The sequence below is a fragment of the Chiloscyllium punctatum genome, chromosome 24 (genome assembly GCF_047496795.1).
Source record: "Chiloscyllium punctatum isolate Juve2018m chromosome 24, sChiPun1.3, whole genome shotgun sequence".
NCBI classification, from domain to species: Eukaryota; Metazoa; Chordata; class Chondrichthyes; order Orectolobiformes; family Hemiscylliidae; genus Chiloscyllium; species Chiloscyllium punctatum.
Window position 1 is genome coordinate 54,314,684 of NC_092762.1, and position 25,884 is coordinate 54,340,567.

The following is a 25,884-nucleotide window of genomic DNA, read 5'->3' on the forward strand; positions in this document are numbered from 1 at the left end:
TGGTACCAGTCAAGTGGGCTGCTTTGTCCTGGATGCTGTCAAGCTTCTTGAATGCTGTTGGAGCTGCACATCTCCATGTAAGCAGGAGGGAATTCCATCACACTCATCACTTGTGCCTTGTAGATGGTGGAAGGGTTTGGAGAGTCAGGAGGTGAGTTACTTGCTGCAGCATTCCTAGCTTCTGACCTCTTCTTGTCCCCACAGTGTGGCTAGGCTCGTTCAGTTTCTGTTCAATGGTAACACCCAGGATGTTGATAGTGGGGGCAGGGGGGTGGGGGAGTGGGAGGATGGGATACAGTGACAGTAATTAGATTGAGTGTCAAGGAGCAATTGTCATATCATGTTGGAGATGGTTGCTGGCTAGTACTTGTGTAGTTTGAATGTTACTTGCCAGTAGTCAGCCCTAGATATTGTCCAGGTCTTGTTGCATTTGGACATTGACTGTTTCAGTATCTGCCATGAGTAGGAGTCGTGAATGATTCTGACCATTGTGCAACCATCAGTGGACATCTTCCACTTCTGATCTCATGACGATGGAAAGACATTGATGAAACAGCTAAAGATGGTTGTTCCTTGGAACCAACATTTGAAGAACCCCTGCAGATATGTGCAGAGCTGAGATGATTGACATCCAAAGCACAACCATCTTCCTTTTGTTTGAGGCAAACCCTTTTCTCCTTTGGTTTCACTGTCAACCCCAGTTTGGTAGCAACTGCTGGGGAAAGAGTGACATAACCTGTCTGTTCAAATGTATGAATTAGAAGCAAAAATAAGTCATTTGGTCCCTTCAACCTGCTGTGCCATTCAGAAAGGTCATGGTTGTTCTGTTTGTATTTCAAATTCCACATTTATCCCTTTTGATTCCCTGCTAACATACCTCTACCTTGAAATAGTCAATGGTCCCATCTCCAAAACTTTCTGAGGCAAGGTCCTTCAAACTCACACAACCCACTGAGAAGAAAATTCTCTTCATCCCTGTCTTGAAAGGGTAACCATTAATTTTATATGAATTTCTTTGTTGACACCAATGCACCATGTGATCAACATTAGCAGGATTATTGAAGATGTAAAAGAACAGCTTGTTTCACACTTTGTGACGACTGTACGATTATCACGATATATTCATTCATTAACATAGCATTATTTAATTGGTATTTGTAACTGATGCAATACTGATTATTGCTGCCACGTGCACGATATTAAATCAATTTTCAAAATTTAAAAGTTGTACTTTGCTTTACTGTTTATTTCTATGTCATTAAAATAGTATCATTAATTGGTACTTGTAAATATTTGTATGGGATGTTGCTGCTTGTAGGTGTCAGCAAGTACAATCTTTTTAAAACCCTGCCTTTTCATTATGGACTGATCCACAAGAGGAAATATCCTTTCCACTTCCACTTTGTCAAGACCAACATGATTGTACACACTTCGATGTAGTCACCCTTTGCTCTTCTCAACACCAGTGGAAATGAGCCCAGTCTGTCTAACCTTGCTTCATAAGACAACTGCTCATTCCAGATATCAATCTAGTAAATCCCCTCCTATTGATTTATTTCATTTGATAAGAAGGCCAAAAATACAAAGCATTTATTTTCCATTCCTGTTGTAATAAAGGACAGCATTTAATTGGCTTAATTAAGTGCTGTGCTTGCATACTAACTTTTGTGATGAATGCACAAGAATTCTGCTGTTGTTTTCCTTTTAAGTAATACTCTACTTGTTTATTCTTCCAAATTGGATAACTTCACATTTTCCCACATTATATTCCATCTGCCAACTTACTCATGTTATATCTGTCTGCAACTTCCTCACGTCCTCTTCACAACATACTTTCTACATATTTTCATGTTATCTGCAATTTTTTTAGCTACCATCTCATTGCTCTCTTTCCTAACTCATTGATATAAATGTATGGGGCTAAGGCCAAACTTCTATCATATTAGTATGTTAACCCCAACACCATGAGCTCCCACTTTATGTAATAACCCATGTGGCACTTTGGGAATATAATGCACTCTAAACCTTACTAAGGAGCAGGAGATGTTTTGAAGACATAATTAAAACCCTATATTAATGTTTCTTGTGGTATGTGTTCAACATCAGAGCTCAGGACAGAGGGAAAATATTGATCGAAAGCTGAATTCTGAGAGTTTGTGCAGAGAGAGGATTGTCGTAGATATGAGATTCTGCCATGAGAACACATCAGCTGAGAGAGGAGGAATTTACTCACAAGAAAGCTATTGATTTGTGCAGAAGTTGTGAGGTTGTCGATCACCATCTGGAGTGGATTAATGCACGAATAGCTGAGAGTTTGCATTGTGCTATGAGACATTCCAAGTTGTATGAGAGCAGCATTCTGGAAGAAGAAAATAAATATTTTTTTTTAGAAAAGCCAGCAGAAGGATCAAGGGCAGAGTACAGGATATAAAATTTGCAGAGGGCACCACAAAACAAAGCATATCCAGCATGGGGAAAGCTGTGTTCTAACTGCAAGAAATTAAATCACTTGGCTTGCATGTGTTTAGCTAAAAAGAAGCATTGAAAACCTGCAATGCTAGCTGCTGGAGAGCTGTCATCCATCATTCTGTACACATTGCAACAGGTTGGCATCCATAGATCTAAAATAATAAATAGTTTGTGACTGTTCAAATGATGACCAAAAGGACAGCATCAACTGAGTGGGAAGTGCCCACAGAGACACAGGAGTACCTTCATGAGCTTCACAGACTTGTGTAAGGTCCTGACCTGAGCATCTATCCTTTGAAGGTAAGATTGTAGCAGTATGGCGGAATGAGTTCATGCCAAGAGGACAAATGAAGCTGAGAGCCCTATGTGATGGGAGGAATAAAGATCTGGAGTTTCAGATTATGGACATTAAATAAAATGCACTCATTTCAGCTGAAACCAGTCTGAACCTTGGACATGTAACCCTACATGTGCCAGAAGAGATTTGGAACATTATGCAGGCCACTAAGCTATTGACTGCTGAACAGGTCCTAGAAGATTACAAAGATGGTTCTACAGATTTTGTATGTCTTCTTAGTGAACATCATTTCAATAAGTGGGATTGTGGATCCAATTTAGCACCTGCTAAGGAGATTTCCAGCTTCCCTCCAGCCCAAGCTGCAAGACAAGTTAGAGGAGTTGGAAAAGAAGAATAATCAAGAAAGTGACAAAATCAGGGTGAACAAACAGAAAACCAAATTTCACTTTGATTAGACTGCCAAATAATTGCCTGAACTGAGCATTGGAGCACCAATCAGAGTACAAAATTTCATGCTTTCAACAAGAGTCAGCCTGTGTGGAGACTTGGGACCTGTGTAGAGCCATTGACACCTCAATCTTACGCGGTGAACGTGAATGACCAGATATATCGTTGGAATCGCAACATCTGTTCCTTCACACAGGCAACTGATCAGGAAGCTGCATGGAGTACAGGACAGCCATCAGTCCAAGATGGCAACAGCAACCTGCCACAGAACTATATTCCCCAGAGAAGTAACATCACCCTTTTAGCAGGTACCAGAGAGACTGCGCATGCATGCTGTTGGAAGACCTGCATGATTTAAACATTATGTATGGACTGCATGTGCAGAGACTGACAAAAGTAAGACTGACTAAAATTAACACAGGTTTTGTTCACAAATGATTATTTTTGCTATCAGTCATGTATGTTGGGTACCTCTGTGCTGCAAATAGTAGTGCATGCAAGTTTGTTTTGTCTTTTATTTTTGTAAAAAGGGAAATGATTGGAGAAATGCCCTTGTACATACTGTAATGGCTGGTTTGCTGTAGTCATGTGGTCTCTACCTTTGCTGTAACTTGCTTTTACTTTAGTTTGTGGCAGCCATTAAACACATTACTTGAAAAAAGGACCTTGTGTTTTTTGTTTATTAATTAAAGTAAAAATGTTGTGCTGTTCTCTTGCTTCCTCCACTTTCTTTCGTCCCTCTGTTCTCTTGCACTCAACTCCCTTTCCTCTTCCTTTCTTTTCTCATGTTGTTGTTTTCCTGTGTTGAGGCCTAAATATGAGAATCCCATTCTGCTAGAACATCTTTGTCCCAGGCTAGTTCAAAGTACAGTTCCTCACTGACTGTTGTACATGTTTTGACAGTGTTGACAATCCTCCGAGCTTTTCCATGTCGAATACGGCTTTCTGACAAGGACTCTGCTTCTGCAGTCGAAGAAGAGGTAAAGTTTACTGTTGTTCTTCCAATTAATGTTAAAAAAAACAAAGAACTGCAGGGTGTTGGAGATCTGCGACAAATATGGCATTATCTCTCTCTTCACAGATTTTGCCAGACCTGCTGAGTTTCCCCTCCACTTTCTGTTTTGGTTGTTCAAGTTTATTCCCATCATCCCCATCTTTCTCAGTCTTAGGCAGCAAGCTCTGTGAGAAAGAAATTTAATATTTCATGTTGATGATCTATAATCAGGCTTTCAGGGTGGGTGACTGCGTGACTAGTTGGCTGGAGGAACATCTGCACCAAGCCACCTCTCCTTCTGCCTTTCCCTGTACAAGACTATTGCTGTAAACCAGACTGGAAGAGAGGGAAATCCAGGCTGAAAGGCTGCCCATCTTCAGATCCCACTTACATGTGATTTCTACTCTCTCAGAATACCCCAGCAGGGGTAAACCAAGCTCATTGTTAGCTAAAGCCAACTGTTTACCCCATTTTCTGTCTCTTTTCCTGGTGATGAGGAGTTTGGGCCGAGACTGTGTGTGTGTGTGTGTCTCAGTGTGTCTGTTTCTCTCTCTTGCTGGCTGGCTGTCTGTCTGTCTCTGTTTCTGTTTCTTTTTCTTTTCCTTCCCCACCCCTTAAACAAGAAGGTAAAAGTAAGCTTTTATTAGTTATCTTTGCGACTGGCACCTTTTTTTTGGTTATTGTTTCAATTATTCATTGACACAGTCAATTTATTGAATTGGAATTGTTTTCTTTCTGAAACTCACTACCTTGGGAAACCTTAATCTTACTGAAATTTGCTGATGGCTCCCAAGTGATAGCAAATTGAAGTGTCCTCCCCACTCCCAAGTGAAAAAGTTGATAGTTTTGTTTTGTCCTCCATTTAATGTTTCTCCTTGATCAGAGTCATTGACTCTGGTTCCCTATCCCTATCCTCCCAGTACTGTGAGAGTTTTCCTTATTCTCTCGTTCTACATCCAGGGCATTATTCCCCACCACTTCTACTAATTCTAGAGTGTTCACGTCATCAGGTACATCTTCTCTTGCATATTCAGTAGTCACTCTCCAAAAAGCTGTTTCTCTTATCCCAGCCCAGATAGTCTTGTCCTTCCCAAATCATCATCTCATGAAACCACAGCACTTACTCAAACGTTGCTTCTTCCAGAGATAGTGATTTACATTACACTTCTATCCTCAAAGTTGAATACTCTATTTAAATGACTAAATTCTTACATTGGTAAATGAAATAAGTGTTAAAATAAGAGAAATGTAAAAAAAAAACTAAAACTCGCTACTTACAGGATCTCCTATACTGTACATCTCATGAGTGGAATTCTGGGTACTGATTCCCAGGGTTGATGTTGCCCTCTGGACCATGAGAATTGGGTTCTCCCTAGTGCACACCCTAGGCAGTGGGATGCCATAGGGAGAGGCTGCAAGTCAGAATGTTAAGAGAAGTTGCACCAAAACAGTGCTGATCAGTTCGATACTGTAGTAAACAGCATCAAAGTGAATCTCACGGTGCTTAGAGATTTCAGGCTGCAGCGACTTACTGATGTTCCAGTGAAACTATGCTAAACAGAGCAATGTTAAATGAGAACTTCTAATATTAAACATGTTATTAATGCATGGTGATGGTGTATCTTTAAACACGGTAATTACTATTGGACTGCTAGAGCAACGTTGTTTGTTTCTCATCGGAGCCCCTTCATGTTTTTTGAAATTCATTTGTGGGAGTAATGAAAATTGCAAAACCAGTTCAACCGCCTTTCACCAGCTTGTGTGACACCACCAACATGCAATCCCTGGCCCTCGAACAGAAACTTCAGATCGCAAATGCATTTATCCAACATTTGAACACACACGTACACACACACATGCGCGCGTGCACATACACACACGTACACACCCACACACACACACACACACACACACGTGTGCTGGTCTGGAGGTAGTTTGTTCAGTCTTGCCTCACCTGACTTTGCATCTTTGCTGAACTGAAATCAATCTCTTTTCTACAGATTTGCCAGAACCTGTTCCTGCGGGGGCTATCCTTGGTAGGTTGGTACCACAGCCACCCGTACACGCCTGCTCTGCCCTCCCTTCAAGATATTGATTCGCAGATGGAATATCAACTGAAACTACAGGGAACCACCAACAGTTTCCAGCCCTGTCTAGCACTTATCTGTGGTAAAAACTTCATGATTCATTGATCTCTGGGTCTGCATTCAGGATATAAAAGATTAATACAGTAATGTGGTCAATCCAGAGAGAGTACAGTATATACATCAGCCTGTGAATGATGTGTGGTGGCTGCAGTGCCTTGAGTCTGATGAGGAAAATTAGTCAGCATACCTGCATCTAGATGACGATCTAGAACCATAGAGCATGGAAACAGACCCTTTGGCCCAACTCATCCATCCGACCATTAACTAATCCCATTTGCCTGCATTTGGCCCAAGTCCTTCTAAACCTTTCTTATCCATGTACATGTCCAGTTATCTTCTTAAATGTTCTAATGGACTGGCTGAGGTCACTATGAAGGATTATCCTTCTCAACCTCTTCCCTTCCCTGAGGAGTGGTGACACTTGGGTTAAACCACCACCCGTCATCTCTCCAATGAGAGAACAGCCCCACAACCTGATAAAACTATGGCAACTTTTTATCTCTCCCTCACAACTCCGTTCCTTCCCCATCAAACCCATCCCATTCTCTGGTCACTGCTGCAGCATGAATGAACCGTTCTCAACCTCAGCTAAGTTTTTGATATGATAACTTCTTTACCTCAAGGACTGCCTGTTTCCACCGATACACACAGACTGCCTTCAGTCAATTTCTGCTGAAACCTTCAGCTGTCATTCTCAACTCAACTATCCTAATGCTTTCCTGGTCAGCCTCCATAAACTTAAGCTTATTCTGAAATCTGTTCCTATGTCCTTGTTCAAACTTCTCTTCACCAATCACCCTTGTGTTTGCTGTATTATATTGGCCCCAGCTCCATGAGCATTTCTAATTTAAATATGAGTTCACATATTTTGTCTTTCTCTTCCCAAGCTTTAACTTCTTAGGGGCACAGTGGTTAGCTCTGCTGCCTCACAGCGCCAGAGATCCGGGTTCAATTCCCGCCTCAGGCGACTGTGTGGAGTTTGCACATTCTCCCCATGACTGCGTGGGTTTCCTCCGGGTGCTCCGGTTTCCTCCCACAGTCCTAAGATGTGCAGGTCAGGTGAATTGGCCATGCTAAATTGCCCGTCGTGTTAGGTGAAGAGGTAAATGTAGGGGTATGGGTGGGTTGCGCTTCAGCGGGTCAGTGTGGACTTGTTGGGCTGAAGGGCCTGTTTCCACAGTGTAGGGAATCTAATTCTTCTTCAATCTTTCAATCATTGCAAGAGTTAAGCTTCCTCTCCCTCCCCAGTTTCAAACTCTGGCCTCTTGCATACTCCCCAATGTCCAGCCGATTGATCTTTCAAATATATCAGCTCTAAGGTCTGGCATTCTCTCCGTAAAATTATTTGCTCTCTTTCACTCTGTAAAGTGCATCTTAAAACCAATTGCAAAGGAAGTTTATCTTCTCTCTCCAGACCTCTATTTTGGGAAGGTCCATTTCAGTCCGATTGCAGTAATGATCTTTCAATGATTTCGTGCATTTAAAAGGTGCTGTAAAACTGAGTAATTTGTAAAGCATCACGCTAAGCTAAATTAAGCACAGCCGTTCCCTCTAATATGCACAGATCCAAAGCTTCAGCAGGTGCCTGATCAATAGAAAGTGTATACATAGATATAGAGGTTTACAAAATTATGAGGGGCATGGATAGGATAAATTGACAAAATCGTTTCTCTGGGGTCGGGGAGTCCAAAGGTTTAGGGTGAGAGGGGAAAGATATAAAAGAGACCTAAGGGGCAGCTTTTTCACACAGGGTGGTATGTGTATGGAATGAGCTGCCAGAGGAAGTGGTGGAGGCTGGTACAATTGCAACATTTAAAAGGCATCTGGATGGGTATATGAACAGGAAGGGTTTTGAGGGATATGGGCCGGGTGCTGGCAGGTGGGACTAGACTGGGTTGGGATATCTGGTCAGCATGGATGGATTGGACTGAAGGGTCTGTTTCCGAGCTGTACATCTCTATGCCTCTATGACTGTATATGATGACCTGTATAGTCAAACAGGCCACTGGGATTCCTGATGATGGGCTTTATTTTCCTGCTCCTTGGGTGCTGCCTGACCTGCTGTGCTTTTTCTAGCACCACACTCTCAACTCTAATCTCCAGCATCTGCAGTACTCACTTTCACCCACTGGGATTTGTTGTCTAGGTGCACATGAGAAATATTCGTTCCAAAATGCCGGTGCCAGAGGAAGCTGAAATGTATGTGCTCAAAAGAATCTTATCTTCTGGTGAGGGGGGGGAGGGGCTGCAAAAGAAAGCTAATTTATGTACTGTAGTTGGCAGGACAGTCCTAACGTGCAGCAGGTCAGGCAGCATCAAAGAAGAAGGAGAATCGATTTCCTTCTCCTTTGATGCTGCCTGACCTGCTGCGTTTTTCCAGCAACCCATTTTTAAGCTCTGATGTCCAGCATCTGCAGTCCTCACTTTCTCCTAGTCCTAACCTGCAGAATTGCAAGTGACCATAGGAACAAGTAAAATTAACAGAACAAACTGACAACATGACAATCGATTTTAAAAAAAAAAGGAATGAAAATCTCAAAGGTTTGGAATGGGAGGATGGACTCCAACTAGGCCCTGGTGGGTGATGGTGATCACAGTGACCGAAGTCGCTCGTTAAATCCCGAAACCTAGTCTGGACAGGAGACAGATTGTGGTCCTGATAGTGAGTATCTCTGCGTTATTGTACTTATTAACTCCTGGGAGGGGAAAATATCCTAATGGTCTCTCGCTTGACTTTCAGGGCCGTATCATCAAGGAAACACTGACTTGGAATCCAAAATTGCTCCGTTCTGGGTTCTGCCTCCCCCAGAGGTAAGTGACCCATCTCTCACCATGTTTTCATAGATGGTTATTGTCAGAATTCCCCGGTAACATCACAACATCTGCTTGCTGCTAAAGCGAATCAGAAAGCTAATCTGCGATTGCTGTCGATAGAAGTGAGGCTGGAAGAGGGCAGCAGGTCAGACAGCATCAGAGGAGCAAGTCAAGGATGAAGGGTTTTGGCCCAAAACGTTGGCTTTCCTGCTCCTCGGATGCTGTCTGACCTGCTGTGCTCTTCCAGCTTCACATCTATTGACTCTGACTTTAAGCATCTGCAGTTATTACTGTCTCCTGTGATTGCTGTGTTCTGTCTGTAGACTAGAATCATCACATAAGTCCTCTAAAGATGACCCTTGATCCATGTAGAAGCTGAACCTGGCCTACCATGAATATAGATGGGGAGTGTGACTGATCCCACTTTCTTACCCTGATCTTCTCCCATGAGTCAGTTGAAGCCACAATCTCTTTTGCCTACCCCTCAACACTGGACCTGCACAGTGGGTTGGAGTAAAAACTGTTGAGGGTGCACTTAATGCTGCCCTGCTCCTGTAAATCAACTATTGAAGGCAGGAGGAATTTAGAGGCATCTGTCAATTTGAAAAGTCTTGAGCAGCACTTATTTTGTTCCACTGAGCCGCCTGAGATTTAAGACCACTGAATTTGTACAGATAATGCTGCTGAGTCTAATATCTCATTCCTTCTAAAATTGCATTACCTCAGTGTCACCTCTTCCTGTGTCCTCCATCTGTGATGTATAGAGTAAAACAGCAGAAAGAGTTTTATACATCAGAATTAATTTCTGTAGTTATTACTTTAGGGACTGGAATCAAACCAGAATTTCCCTCTCTGGATATATTTAACATCTCAAAGGTTCAAGTTGCAAAACAGTACTGTTTGCAGCAGTGAATTACTCAATGTTCTATAAAAAATTACCAGGAGATGCGGAAAATTCTTCATGAAATTAAACTTTAATCTTGAAAAATCAAAGCTGTGGGAGCCAGCAAAATGTCTTCCCTGACTTTCCGCAAACTCTTTGTTCTCTTATACAGTTTTTCTTCCCGCGCTTATTAGATAACATGAGCATAGCCAATCATGCTGGCTTGCTTCGTTTTTCTAAACTAATAATCGTCTGCCACACTGGTTCCCTCCGTCACACTGAACCTATCACATTATAACACCATCATCTTCAGCATTAGCTCATCTCCCGGTGATTTAACTAGCCTATCACAATGCACTACCATTACCTGTTACTGGAGCCCTGTAACATGATCCTGGGCATGCATTGCAATACTAAGTTATCTACATTATTGCCATAATAACTTCCATATGAGCAACTGTTTGGCCTGAGGCTCTTAACTTTAAAGTAAACACTATTTGGTTTGGAAAATAACACTTTCTGGAGGCTCCTGATGACGGATTAAGTGAAAGGTTGCAGCCCCAGGTAATTACTAACGGACACTATCAAATGAATCTTCATTTAATTCATGTAACTAATTTTAGAATTGCAGAATCCAGTTCTCACGCTCATTGACTGTGTGGCACGGGAGAGTCATTTATCACCAGATACGCTTATGCTGACTCTGAAACCTGATGGATTTGTGACAGGGAAATCGCGCGAAAACCTAAATGCTTTTGAGGATTAGCAAATTCCTCAAAAAGGAAATGTAGCTGATGCTTTATTATATGGATTCCTAGCAGAATTTGCATTTGCATAACACTTTGCAGGACATCTGAAAGAACTTCAAATATTTTAAAGTGTATTCACTGTTGAATCGCCTCAATGTAATAACCAACATGCACAGTAAGATCCCATAAACAACAATATGATAACCTGGTCTAGTAGGACTTGGTGAAAGGAGGCATTCACTGTTCTTCCAATAACCTTTCACACTGATCTGACTGGACAGATCTCACAAACCTCACACATTAAAGATGCCACATTTGAGAAGAACATGCTGTCTCCCTACTGTACAAGGTACCAGCCTGAATTAGGTGCTTTATGAATCAGCACAATTACATCTTACACCAGGAAGTGAATTTGAAAATTTATGGATTGTTGTGAAACATTGTAGAACTGAAGGACAAGTCATTGGACTTAAAAAATCAACTCTGTTTCTGTCTCCACAGATGCTGGCAGATCTGCTCAGTTTCTGCAGGACTTTCTGCTTACATTTGAGATCTCCAGCATCTGCAATATTTTGACTTTATTGGATTGATGTCCTTTACTGCCTCTCCCAGCCTGGTCTATATGTGACTCCAGGCCCATGCTAAGCGGTTGACTGTTAAAGCCCTGGGGTCAACTTGCACTGGGCAATCTGTAACTAGCTGGCCAATACCACTCCCATGAAACAAACAAGCAACAGCAAAAGCCACAGTAGATTTACAGAGGTAGAGCTCCTGTGGTGCAGTGGTAGTGTCCCTGCCTCTGAACCAGAAGACCTGAGTTCAACCTGCTCCAGAGGTATGTCATAACACATCTGAACAAGTTGATTAGTAGTATTTGTATCAGGGAGAAACTGGGGCAGATATTGGGGATTGATGGGAGATAACGTTGTTTCAATTTGAGGAATTTTTATCGTGTGAACAGGGAAACTATTGGCCGTAAAGTAAAATCAAGAACTGTGGGTGCTGGTAATCTGAAAGTAAAATACACATTGCTGAAGAAACTCTGCAGGTCTTGCAGCATCTGTGGAGAGAAAGCAGAGTGGACATTTCAGGTCCAGTAACCCTTTTTATTGCAAAGTTTTTCTTTGTAAATGTTCTTGAATGGAATGCAGGCAGTACTGTTGTGCTCATTCCTAATTGAACTAAATGATGGACCATTTCAGAAGGAAGTTAACCACTGTACTGTGAGTCTGGAGTCATATGCAAGCCAGACCAGGAACAGATGGTAGATTTCATTCCCTACAAAACGCTAGTAAAACAGATGGGTTTCAATGATAGTTTCACAGTCATGATGTGGGGGTGCCGGTGTTGGACTGGGGTGAACAAAGTTAAAAATCACACAACACCAGGTGATAGACCAGCAGGTTTATTTGGAAGCACTAGCTTTCGGAGTGCTGTTCCTTCATCAGGGAGCTGGCCAAGTAAGAGCAGCAAGGACCAGCACTCCAAAAGCCTGTACTTCCAAATAAACCTGTTGGACTTTCGTCTGGTATTGTTTGATTGTTAACCTGGTTTTCTAATCATCATTGTTAAGTCTAGCTTTCAATTCCTGAATGGTGGGATTTGAACTTGTAGCCCCTGAGCATTGGTCAAGGCCAGTCACATTACCACTTCTGATGTTACCTCCCCCTACAGTATTATTTGGGCTCCTGTGATTATGACCTGGGATGGAGGTAATCCCTGTACTAGCCTAAAAAGGAATTGAGAAATATTTGTAGAAAGTAAAATTAAATCTATGTAATGGGAATAAACAATGAGCTTTCAGTGAGCTAGCACAGACACAGTGGGCCAAATGACCTTGATTGAGTGCTAGTTTGGGTCAGAGGTCAAAAGGTTATGCTTCAAATCCATTCTCATAATTTGGATCATTTTGATGCTGAGGGATGAGATGTTAAACCAGAATGTGGAAGAGTGAAAATATGATACCATTTCATGAACATTTATCCCTGCAGACAATACCATCACAACAGATTTCATTTCTCTCATTGCTGTCTGTGGCACCTTGTACTGTGCAGCTTGTTGCTGGTTTTGTCCTCTGACAACAGTGACCACACTTCAGAAATATTCCGTTACCTCGGGGCATGAGTATGTTACATAAATGTTTGGACTTTCCATTCTTTTCATGCTATAAAACTCTATGGGTTAGAAATACAACTTGTGGTAATCTATTCTGCCCTTGAAAAATGGTGGTTAACATTCAGTTTGGGGGAGACTGCTTGTTGCAATATTTGTACAAGCAATCTGCATGTTTGTAAATTGCATGCAACTGCTTGAATTTGCAAATTAGGTCCCTATGCAAGTCTTCCCCCAGCCAGTGGGGTAAGGTGCTTGTCCGTTTGGCTGGCTGATGGCATGTACCTGACCGTGGATTTGGTTTGGACCTCATGTCTGCAGGAATCGCTCAGTGAAATCATGGCTGCACTGATCACAGCCGGTTTTGGTTGGGAGAGGAAGTTCTCGGTCTAATTCCATTCTTGGGTTGACTAGTTATCCTGTGTCCATGGGACATTGTGATGTAGGACTGTCAGCATCTGTTGGGACAGGGTGAGGGTTTGGGGCATCTTAACGCTGACAGTTTTAAGTAAAGTCTCCATTTGTCGCGGGTCTGTGTATCATCGCTGCTGTCAATCCATTTTCATCTCTTTTAGCAAAAACCCAATGATTATGGCATTCCCATGGAAGTGGAGATGACCTACGTGCAGGATACATTTCTAACCTCTGATGTCCTACATGAAATGGTACTTGTTTTTTTTTTGTAATGCTTCGACTTCGGTTTGTTTCACAAAACAAAAATGTACCTTTTGGACATTTATCAATGTTCTTCAGTGTCTTTGCCTGGCCATTGCAAGCTGAATGATGATCCACTGGGATTCTGTTACAAACTGAATGTGATTGAGACTCAAATGATAGTGTGGCTTATAATACACACGTTGTCTGAAAACTCCATCCTGACATCATCCCATCCCAGTTTCTCACCGAGTGACTCTAGAAATTTCAGCATCAGGGCCTATCTCACAATGACTGTCCTGAACTAAAATACTTCAGCATGATCCTGTCCTTCAGGAGTCTCCTTAAAAGCAATTTTCCCAACAGTGCGTTTTGGCTGGCCCTCATCTTGTTCCATTTTCCCTTACAAGGATATTGCCAGGGTTAAAGGATTTGAGTTATGGGGAGAGGCTGAACATGCTGGGGTTGTTTTTCCCTGGAGCGTCAGAGGTTGAGGGGTGACCTTATAGAGCTTTACAAAATTGTGAGTTGCATGGATAGGATAAATAGACAAAGTATTTTTCCTGGGGTGGGGGAGTCCAGAACTAGAGGGCATAGGTTTAGAGTGAGAGGGGAAAGATATAAAAGGGACCTAAGGGGCAGCTTTTTCACACAGAGGGTGATATGTATATAGAATGAGCTGCCGGAGGAAGTGGTGGAGGCTGATACAATTGCAACATTTAAAAGGCACTTGGATGGGTATATGAATAGGAAGGGTTTGGAGGGATATGGGCCGGGTGCTGGCAGGTGGGACTAAATTGGGTTGGGATATCTGGTCAGCATGGATGAGCTGGACCAAAGGTTCCATGCTGTACATCTCTGTGACTCTATGACTATGACTCCTGTTCCTTGTTCTCACTCCAATTAAAGTGCTTTCTGAGTAGCGTCAATGTGAACCAGTGGTGTGAGGGAAGCAGCAGCCATTGGGAGTATGTACAATTGGAATAGTCTTGCCTTTTTGAAGTTCAATGCAAGTGAGAACTCAAATGAGCCTATTCCGGTTTTGAAGAGTGAAGCGGAAACAACTAAAATATTCGATTTTAAGCGATTAAAAAAATATCAATAGCAAATACATTGCATAAAATTAAAATAAAGGGCCATTCAATGAGCAGACTGATCATCCAGAGAAAAAAATTGACCAGAAACATAATGAGTCACTTATGAAACTGCATAAATAACCAAAAACGCTTCAAAGATCTACATATACAGATTTACATCCACATGCACATAAAATTTCCATGTATTCACATTTCAGTCCTTTCAAACTTTCACTTTGTTCTGATTCTATTTTACAGATGTACGTGACTTCCAATTTAACTGCAAACCATTAAATTGGAAAGAATGTAATTTAATTGAGCCTGTTCTATTGTAACAAGTATTGACTGTAAATAATACATAAAATCATAACTATTGCAGGGACATGGTAATGCATCATGTGAACCATATTACACATTACTCAAAGAATTGCATTTTACACAGATCCTGTGCAAAGTGTACATTCTCATTATTCTCCCATCAGTATCGTATGTCTAAAATTGTGAATGCAGAATGTTTATTCATACTAATGCAGAAGTCTCATGTTCAAAAGTTAATTGTAGTTTGGGGGGAGTGTTGGTGGCAGCGTATATGTGGTTAAGGCAAATGGTTCATGTCGCATGTCAAATATTCTTGCAGCAACTGTGCACCTGCCTCACGGAAACCCACCTTGTTTTCCTAAGTTTTTGGGAGCATTTCAGTAGTGCCCTTTCCTCCCACCCAGTGGCCAGCTTCTGCAAGTGCATGTAAACTCAAAGCAGTTGCTAAAAAGCTTCCGATACTCCCCTCACTGTTAGATAAGTTAGATTATAGTTAACAACACCACTGGTTGCCTCACATTGTAACACATCTTTAAGATTGTTTGGGAACTGGGAAAGTGGGTACAGATGTGACCTAGAGTCATAGTATAGAGTTCTATAGCACGCAAACACCCTTCGGTCCAATTCGTCACCGCCGACCAGATGTCCTAAATAAATCTAGTCCCATTTGCCAACATTTGGGCCATATCCCTCTCAGCCCTTCCTATTCATATACCTATCCAGGTGTCTTGTCATTGTACCAGCCTCCACCATTTTCTCTGGCAGCTCATTCCATGCACACACCACCCACTGTGTGGAAAAGTTGCCTCTTAGGTCCCTCTTGAATCTTTTCCCTTTCACTTTAAACCTATGCTGAAGGGTTCTGGACTCTGGAGAAAAGACCTTGGCTATTCATCCTGTCTATGATTTGAAAAACCTCTATAAAGTCACCCCCTCAGCCTCTGACACTCGAGGGAAAACAGCCCCAGTCTGCTGAGCCTCTCCCTATAGCTCAAACCCTCCAATCCTGGCAACATCCTTGTAAATCTTTTCTATGCCCTTTCAAATTTAACAACATCTTTCTTACAGCAGGGAGACCAGAATTCAATGCAGTATTCCAAAAGTGTCCTAACTAATATCCTGTGCAGTCTGACATAACATCCCAACTCCTATTCTCAATGCACTGACCATTAAAGGCAAGTGTACCAAACACCTTCATCACTATCCTGTCTAACTGTTACTCTATGTTCAAGCAAATATGAACCTGCACCCCAAGGTCTCTTTGTTTGGCTACACTCCCCGTGATCTTACCATTAAGTGTATAAATCCTTCCCTGATTTGCCTTACCAAAATGCAATGCCTCACATTTATCTAAATTAAACTCCACCTGTATGCATACATCCATGAAAGTTGCCACCCAGGTTGATAGTGTTGTTAAGAAGGTGCATGGTGTGTAAACTTTTATTGGTAGAGGGATTGAGTTTCAGAGCCATGAGGTCATGTTACAGGTGTACAAAACTCTTGTGCAGCTGCACCTGGAGTATTGCTAACAGTTCTGATTGCCGTATTATAGCAAGGCTGTGGAAGTATTGGAAAGGGCGCAGAGAAGATTTACCAGGATGTTGCCTGGTATGGAGGGAAGCTTTTATGAGGAAAGGCTGAGGGACTTGAGGCTGTTTTTGTTAGAGCGAAGAAGGTTATGAGGTGACTTAATAGAGACTTATAAGACAATCAGAGGGTTAGATAGGGTGGACAGTGAATTTTTTTTCCCCTCAGATGGTGACAAAGCTTTAAATTGGGAGGTGATAGATATAGGACAGATGTCAGAGGTAGTTTCTTTACTCAGAGTAATAGCGGCGTAGAATGCCCTGCTGGCAGCAGTAGTGGACTCACCAACATTAAGGGCACTTAAATGGTCATTGGATAAACATATGGATGGAATAGTGTAGGTTCGACGGGCTTTAGATTGGTTTCACAGGTCAGCACAAAATCGAGGGCTGAAGGGCCTGTACTGCGCTGTAATGCTCAATGTTCTATTCATGCAATGAATCAATCTTGGAATCATTCATTCATTCGTTCATTGATTCAATCTTTGCATTCGTTCTTTCCTTCATTCGATGAATCACGTTTTGCATTCAGTCATTCAATGAACCAATCTTTGAAGGCGTTCGTTCATTCAGTCAATGAATGAACTGTTGCATTCATGCATTCATTCAATTCGTTCGTTCGTTCGTTCGTTCAATGATTCAATCATTACATTAATTCTTTCTTTCAAAAAATGCATGGATTTGTTCGTTCATTCGATCATTCAATGAAGCAACAGCGAGATCTTGGGGGTCCATGTACATTCATCCCTCAAAGTTGTCACCCAAGTTGATAGGGTTGTTAAGAATGTGTATGGTATTCTAGCTTTCATTCATAGGGGAATTGAGTTTAAGAGCCGCGAGGTTTTGCTGCAGCTCTATAAAACCCTGATTAGACCACACATGGAATATAGTGTCCAGTTCTGGTTGCCTCATTATAGGAAGGATGTAGATGATTTAGAGAGGTTGCAGCGGAGATTTACTAGGATGCTGCCTGGTTTGGAGGGCTTGTCTTTGGAGAGAGGTTGAGTAAGCCCGGGCTTTTCATACTAGAGAGAAGGAGGAAGAGAGGTGACTTGATAGAGGTGTACAAGGTAGTGAGAGGCATAGATAGAGTAGATAGCCAGAGACCTTTCCCCCAGGGCAGAAATGGCTGTCACAAGGGGTCATAATTTTAAGGTGATTGGAGGAAGGTGTAGAGGAGATGTCAGAGGTAGGTTATTTACACAGAGAGTGGTGGGTGAGTGGAATGCACTGCCAACAGTGGTAGTAGAGTCAGAGACATTAGGGACCTTAAACACTGCTGGACAAGCACATGGCAGTAAATTGAGGGGTGTGTAGGTTAGGTTGATCTTAGATTAAGATAAATGCTCGGCACAACATCATGGGCCGAAGGGCCTGTACTGTGCTGTACTGTTCTATGTTCATCTGCCACCCCTCAGCCCATTGGCCCATCTGATCAAGGTCCCATTGTACTCTGAGATAACTTTCTTCATGTCCCCTTCACCACAAATTTTGGTGTCATTTGCAAACTTACTAACCATTCCTTTTATATTCACATCCAAATCATGTATACAAATGACAACCAGCAGTGAACCCAGCACCGATCCTTCGGCATACTTCTGGTCATAGGCCTCCAGTCTAAAAACCACTCTCCACCACCATCACCACCCTCTGTCTCCGATCTTCAAGCCAACTTTGAATTCAAATGGCTAGTTCTCCCTAGATTTCATGTGATCTAACCTTGCTAACCAGCCTACCATGTAGAAACTTGTCAAATATCTTACTGAAATATATATTTATATAGATAACATGCACTGCTGTGTCTTCATCAATCTTTGTCACTTCTTCAAAAAACTCATTAGTGAGACACGATTTCTCATGCACAAAGCCAAGTTGACTATCCCTAATCAGTCCTTATCTTTGTAAATACATTTAAATCCTGTCCCTCAGAATCCCCTCCAACAACTTGCCCACCACTGACTGGCTTTTCCTTACTACCTTTCTTATATTATGGCACCACATTAGCCACCTTCTAATCTTCTGGCACTGTACCTTATGGCAATTGATGATACAGATATCTCAGCAAGGGGGGCCCAACAATCACTTCCTGAACTTTCCACAAAGTTCTAGTGTACACCTGATCTGGTCCTGGGTGTTTATCCACCTTTATGCATTTTAAGATGTCCAGCACTTTCTCCTCTGTAATATGGACACTTTTAAAGATCTCACTGTTTATATCTCCATGTAGTCTAGCTTCCATACCCTTCTCCACAATAAATATTGATGCGAAATACTCCTCTAGTATCTCATTCATTTCCCTGATTCCATGCAGAAATGATCTTGTTGATCTTTAAGGGGCCTTATCCTCTCCCTAGTTACTTTTTTGCCCTGAATACAATTATAGAATCACTTTGGATTTGCCTTAACTCTATTTGCCAAAACTATCTCGTGTCCCCTATCTGCCCTCCTGATTTCCCTCTTGAGTATTCTTTTTAATAATATTTAATAAATTGCGGATTTTGTTGAAATTCCCTTGACAGATGCTTTTGTTGGAATATTACAAAACAGCTCCAGACATTGTGAAATTCAAAGACAAATGGAATGAGGACACAACATATTTGGAGAAAGTTAAAGTAAGTTGGCTTTTATCCCTTGGATATTCTGAAAGTAGTTAAAGATTCCAGATGTTGTTTTTTGGCTTCCACGTGCGTCTCAGACCACAGAGAACCAATCTGGAATGAAAAAAGGCTGATGTGGGATTTCACACTAATGGAAATCATCAGTAAGCCTTGTCTGGCACTGGCTCTGCTACTACAAAGGTTTCCTGGAGAAATGTTTTCCAAAATTGGCTTGTAGGTAACTCCAATCGGTGCTTTTATTCAGTACTTTAATGTCCTCAGTACTTTTTCAAGAGTCCTAGAAACCAGTTATTACAACTTGGTGGTATGGCTGCATCTTAATCATTTGGTTTTTTTTTCCTTTGTGTTAAAGGGATCCCTGGCCAATAAAACACCAAAGGACCAAACCTTTGTCAAAGTTCTGGAACACATTTATAACCAGCTGAGTGCCTGCAGTTAGTTAACTTCATTTGGATTCTTAGCATCTGAGAAATGGAACAAAGCTGGGAAAAAAAGAAGGAACTGAGGAAGGTGAATGTGGAAATTATTCAGAAGAGATCAGGGTCAGATTGGAATGTGATTGTTCAGTGTTTCCTGTTTTGAATAGTCTTTGTGTTAGAGACAAACAAATTTGCCTCAAAATGGTTGAATGTTGACACCGATTTCAGTTCGTAGAATGTTGGTATCTAGTTTCACAATTGAATGACAGCTAGAATGCAAAATGTTAAACATGGAGACCTTCAGAGACACTACATTTAAGTAATGAATTTAAGAATGTTTTGTGAATGATTTTGTAAAAGCTCACTTCCACGATATCTGTGTGTGTTGTGTACTTTCACAAGTTTGTAGAATGAACTGGTATCCAACAAAAAAGACTAGATCCCTGGTTGGAAGCCTGACATGGCAGTGTGGAAATAGGGAAATTGGTAAAAAGAAAATTACAAAGCTGCAGGGATATACTGAAATGGTCTTTGTCACTGAGGGTACATGTGATAGGATGGCTGCAAAATCTGAAGAGGCTTCTGATTTGTTTACTGGAAAGTTAAGCATCAACACAGGTTCAACCTGAGATGCATTAGTCTGACACAGAATAGCTGGTGGAGAGTCTCACTTCTTTGTGCCCCTTTGCACACGAAATGGAGGAATTATGAGAAGTACCAGCAATCTCATGCTGTTGAGAATGCCAATGTACGGAACCCGCCTTGGAGATTGGAAGCTTTCTAACTCTGCATGGTCTCATTTAATCATTTGTACTTTCTCCAGTCCAAATTAGAATCCAAGTATCCATAAATGCACTTGGAGAAGTGGTGAATTTAGACCTTGCCTCCTTGTTTTTCCTTTGATCCTTTGCAGACAGTTTACATCTTGATAATTGGGGTTCACACTCGTTGGCTAGCCAGTTGAGCACTGATGGCTGTAGAAATTTAACATTGCTCCCTCTCCTTCTACTGCCTATTGATTTTTCTTTTTGTTTTTTGGGAACAACCAGAACGTCACTTCACTGGGTCTATCCAATTCAGCACAGAAAGAGAAAGGGCTCAGTTAAAACTACAGCACCAAAATGGCTTCCCTTTTCCCATGAGCAACTGGCGGGGGTCCTATTAGCTGCCGTGAGTGGTGGGTTTCAGACCAGGAGATCACAGTTCAGGGAATTTGAAGTACACGCCTATGTTTCATCAGTATTGACGTTTTCCTGTGTAGTTTTTCCACAAGACTCTCTTTAGGCTAGTTGCAAAGTTAGTAAAAAAAAAATGTCATGTCTGAAAAGCTGGGATCTATGCTCTTGCCTTATCTAGTTGCCAAAATGTAATGATAGTAGATTGAGACTGTCCTAAGCTGACTGTGTTTTAGTGAGTCAGATTATAGTGTTGTAGGATATTCAGGTCTTTTCTGTTGTGGGCCATTGGGTGCTTCTTATTACAAGAAAAATGAATAGTAGGTGCTTTATAAAATGTAAATAACTCATGTACAATAGGAAAGAAAATGTGCAAGTTTTGCAAATATTCAGTTAGTCCTCTTACTGGTAAGTAAAACACTAGCCTGTCATCTTTTGAATTTCGAATTGAATTAACAGATTTGCTGTCATCAGTTGGTCATTTTGACTCACTAACGTGTTCCAGAGATGAAACAAACAGGCTCCCTCAGGGTGTATTGCTGATCTTGCCCAAGGTGGCAATAAATCGACCTCCCCTCAGCTTGAAGTCTGGCTGGTGTGTGTGTGAGAGAGACATTCACTGTCACTTGGATAAGGCACAAGAGATTTCCTGGCACAGGATTAATGTTTTCCACAGGGAGAGATGGGAGAGGGAGTTAAAGCCCTGGTTACATCTAAAATGCTAGCAACCTTAGATATTACCACAGTCTTTTTAACAAGACTTTGTGAACCAGTTCAAACAGTCTTTGCGCTGCAAGACATTCTTATCTTTTGCGTTCTTGGTTCATGAACACACTGTAGTCCACCTGTTTAAACTGTGCTGTCTTAACTATTAATCTTAATGAATCATGACCACACCCCCAACAGTATTCGTCACAAACCTACTAAAAACTTGCACGTAAGAGCTGTTGTGGTGTAGTGTTAGTGTCCGTATCGCTGGACCAACCCCGACTCAGTGCACCGCATGGCTGGTGTGTAATAAGCAATGGTGCAGGTTTGTGTGTTCCCCCAGAAATAACCATAAATTCCAAAGCCATAATGTCTTATGAAAGTATAAGCTGACCACTAGATGACACTGCTGCATTTGTTTTTTTTCTGTTCTCTTGTGGTTGCAGTTTCGTCACTGTGAGGGGGTGAAAGGAAACAAATTTGCCTGTTCTTCAGCAATTATGGTATCACCATTTGTTTGGATTGGCCTTCACAGGGCTGGGGTTTCCTAACATCAAAGGCTTGCTGCGAGCAAGTGAATAAATAACCAGTGTCACCATTGTACCTAGCTAAGCAAGGCCAGGTTAAACATGCAGCCTTGCCTCAATGGTAATGCAGCTTTTAAAGGCTGGTTTTCATCGACATTCCCTTGCTGCTGGGAAGAAGTTGGCAGATTTTCATGAGCAGATTCAGGGTGCCAGTTGTTTTAGTAATACATTTGATGTTTACTTATGGACACAAGTCCCTGTCTTGGAGCAAATCCATGGTATAAACACATGGGGAAAGAGTCCTCCACCTGAGTGAAACTACTTTTGCCAATAAACTGTTGCTGTTCGGAGTTAGGTTTCCAATCCCTAACCTGCAAATGCTTAATGCAGTATTATTGAAATTCCTTTTGAGTTATCTTAATGTTGGGGAAGTTAACTAGTTAGCACCCATGACAAAAGAACATTACAAGCAGGTTTACAGAAGCAGCACCCCTTGTGGCTGAAATGGCCTAGAAATCCTTTTACGGAAACAGATTTATTTTGTGTGTCACTGCTAGTTGTGACTATTGATAGTGTTGGGATCAACAAAACACAGAGATGGATTCAAAGCTTTAAACCTTTGAATAATGCAAGATGTTTGTTAGAATTTCCTCAACAGACAAGGCTTTGCATCAGAATTCATGATGAGAAATTTACCCAATTGTATGATGTCTGTAATTTCAAACCTTTGATTTTTTTTCACATGAGCAATGGACAAGGCCATAACAACTAGTCTGGCACTGTTAAAAATGGCATCTATGATGCCTGAAAGTTGCAGGAGTGGATTTAGAGAACAGAAAAAAAATTCATTTTCAATCTACAGAGAAATGGGCCGCACGGTGGCACAGTAGCACTGCTGCCTCACAGCGCCAGAGAACCGGGTTCAATTCCTGCCTCAGGCGACTGACTGACTGTGTGGAGTTTGCACATTCTCCCCGTGTCTGCGTGGGTTTCCTCCCACAGTCCAAAGATGTGCAGGTCAGGTGAATTGGCTATGCTAAATTGCCCGTAGTGTTAGGTGAAGGGGTAAATGTAGGGGTATGGGTGGGTTGCGCTTCGGCGTGTCGGTGTGGACTTGTTGGGCCGAAGGGCCTGTTTCCACACTGTAAGTAATCTTAACAAAAAAATGCTGCATCAACAGAAAATAACAACTTGATTTTAGTAATCACATTTACCTTTCGACGAAAGTATTAGAAGCCACTTTGGTTGGTTTGACATGTTAAGAACAAATAGCCTCTGCTCAAAAAGACATAGCAGTTGCACTTTTTGATCTTAAATGGGGATGGGGAGGGATCACTACTTTAGCAGCAGAACGATGTGATTTACACAGTGTAACGCTCCTGTTCCAAGTGTGAAAGACACAACATGGGATTTATCAATTACTTAAAAGACTTTGCAGACCTGCCCATCTATTATACTTTACCGAATCAGAGTTGCAGGTCAGATTTTCAGTCTTTATCAACTTTGGTTAATACATCAACCTACAGCCATTTCTCAGGAGCTGCAGGAACATAACATTCACTTAAAATGGTTTGACTCATGGAATTCTTATCTGTTTGTAATTTATATTGTGACTACTTTTGTGCCACTTATGTCCATGATTCTGAACATGCGATTGTATTTTTATGTTTTTTATTGTAGCACTTTAGAGAAGTATCACCAATTTGTAGGGAAGAAATAGTTTTATTTCTCAATCACTACAAATATCTGTATCATGCAAACCAGGTATTTTTGAGTTTCATTTAGTTATATATTTAGAATTGAGGACAATCCAGTCAGGGTTTCCAGTCCATAACCTAACCCTTATTAGAATGTTTGTGTGGAAATCAGGCAGTCCTGTGCATGAGCAATTGTCCTGCCATCACTCACTGCCTAGAATTAAAGAAAAATGATAATAATTGATGTTAGGAATTTGAGTAAATGGAGAGTTTCATGGGGCGAGAAAAGGAAAACACTTCCAGGGGAGGGAAAAAAACTTGGATCTTCAACTGTCATTGTGTTGAATGAGACTCACAATATAGTCTCAAAAGTTAATTAGAACAGCTATACAAACACATTGGGCGTGTGTTTCATATCAGAACTGATTTTTAATATTTTGATAAGTTTAATTTTTCTACTTAATTTATCAGTTTAATTTACTTCCTGAAATTTATGGTTTATAAATTATGGACTGCCAATGGGGACACTCAGGTTTTCATTTTGTCTGTTTCTTACTGCAGCTGTGCCTGCCCCTTTTAGTGTTGGGAGAATTCCATCAGTGGTCAAAAGGACACACCTCAATCTGATGGTATTTATGTTGAAATGTCAAGCCGCTAACACTCAGGATTTGGAGTATGGAGTTTGATCTTTGACTGAGGGTGCTTCTTCCACCTCTTCTTGATAAGTCAGTAAATAAATTGGGGAAAAGTTAATGATTTTCTAGTCTATTATGTCAGTTGCCCTTAACAGGAAGGTAGCAGTGCGAGGGACACTACAGTTAGTTCTCAACTTTGGAATAGGGAGGGACACTAGTCACAGAAATCAGTGAAGGTCACTGTTATTTGTATTAGACAGTTCAAAAGCAGTGGAGGAGAGGATCAGTCTTGGCAATGAAGCCAGGTTTAGGTGAAGCATGATAACTTGGATGATATACCTTAGGGAAAGCGATCTTTTGTGGACCTAGTGTTCAGTAAGAGATGGCATTTACAGCCATTGAGGAAATAACTTGTGACTGAGGTGCAACAGCTCTCAACTCTGTTCTCACATTAACTAGCTGAAAGTAAAGCTGGTTTGGTACTAATCAGCCTGGCAACAATAATCTTAAACCATATCTTTAATAGGTTGCCTGGAATTTGATGACTAGTTTTTTTTTTAAACATCCTAGGTGTTGCTTTAGTGTTAACACATTAATTAAACTCTCCAAGTTTCAAGTCACTCTGTATTTGATCCCAAAAGAATATAGATGAGAAATAAAATATCAAGAGCTAACTGAGTGAACCATGAGATGGTTCAGAGACTGTTCACCACATAGTAAACTGGAAGATATTTGAGATGTCTCTTTATCCAGGTACGTGATATTCAAGCAAGAGTCTGCCAGAATAGCTATTTAACTGGTCATAAAGGCTCCCTGTGAAATATGGTTGGGATAGTTAGTGTATTTGATCCTAGTGCACAGAACAATCCTTAATGAAGCACAAATCAGGTGCTCTCATTCGGAGGTCACAGAAGGCAGATTTAAAAATATTGCATATTCTAAGGTGTTGAGGTTGGAACATTTTAGGAAATGTGACTTTCAGTCTAATTATCCACTGAGTTATCAATGCTGAAACTTCAGTCCTCCCAGCATCAAGCTGACTCAGCTGTATGAGAACAGAACTTAGAAAGGTTATGGCTTAGGACTTGGTGCAACATATTTGTTACTGCACAGCATCTTAGAGGAGGATAGGAGCTTTAAAACATCATATTTTCAAGTCATGGCAGAAACAGGATTGTGGCTTTTTGTTACTGAATGGACCAAGTGAATTTAATGTAAAAGTGCTGTAAATATTCCAACGGTTTTAAAGAATTGCAATTATGTTGAAAACCCAGATGTAGACTTTTTAAATCTCAAAATATAATTTTTAAGTTTTAGTTTTCATTAATAAAATGATTTTGAAAATCTGAACTGGAGTTGCATTTGCTTTGAGACACTTTGTGGACTGTACTTAATTGCATTGCCAAGACTGATAACCTGAGAGACAGCAAACTCAAACCCGTGGTATTGAGCCACATACAACCGTGACTTGTACAAAACTAGAGGGCCAATACACTGAATAAAACTTACAGAAAACCTTCTTTTTCCTTGTGAATTGGAAATTTGGACTTCACCCAGT

The 25,884-nt window shown here is 41.2% G+C and overlaps 1 protein-coding gene across 2 annotated transcripts in view; it reads left to right on the forward strand.

Annotated features, from left to right (window-relative positions):
* mpnd (MPN domain containing) overlaps window positions 1-25,601 on the forward strand; it is a 52,478-nt gene extending 26,877 nt beyond the window's left edge. The window contains exons 8-14 of one of the 2 annotated variants that reach the window (XR_011964011.1): window positions 4,118-4,194; window positions 6,209-6,377; window positions 9,096-9,166; window positions 13,489-13,578; window positions 19,067-19,159; window positions 19,518-19,675; window positions 21,914-25,601. Coding sequence is in view for 1 of the 2 variants with exons in the window: in XM_072593838.1 (XP_072449939.1) it covers window positions 4,118-4,194; window positions 6,209-6,377; window positions 9,096-9,166; window positions 13,489-13,578; window positions 19,067-19,159; window positions 19,518-19,604 (587 nt within the window). In the remaining variant the exon portion in view is untranslated. Of the gene's footprint in view, window positions 1-4,117; window positions 4,195-6,208; window positions 6,378-9,095; window positions 9,167-13,488; window positions 13,579-19,066; window positions 19,160-19,517 lie in introns of both variants that reach the window. The other variant, XM_072593838.1, reaches the window with a different exon arrangement.
* The last annotated feature ends 283 nt before the right edge of the window (window positions 25,602-25,884 follow it).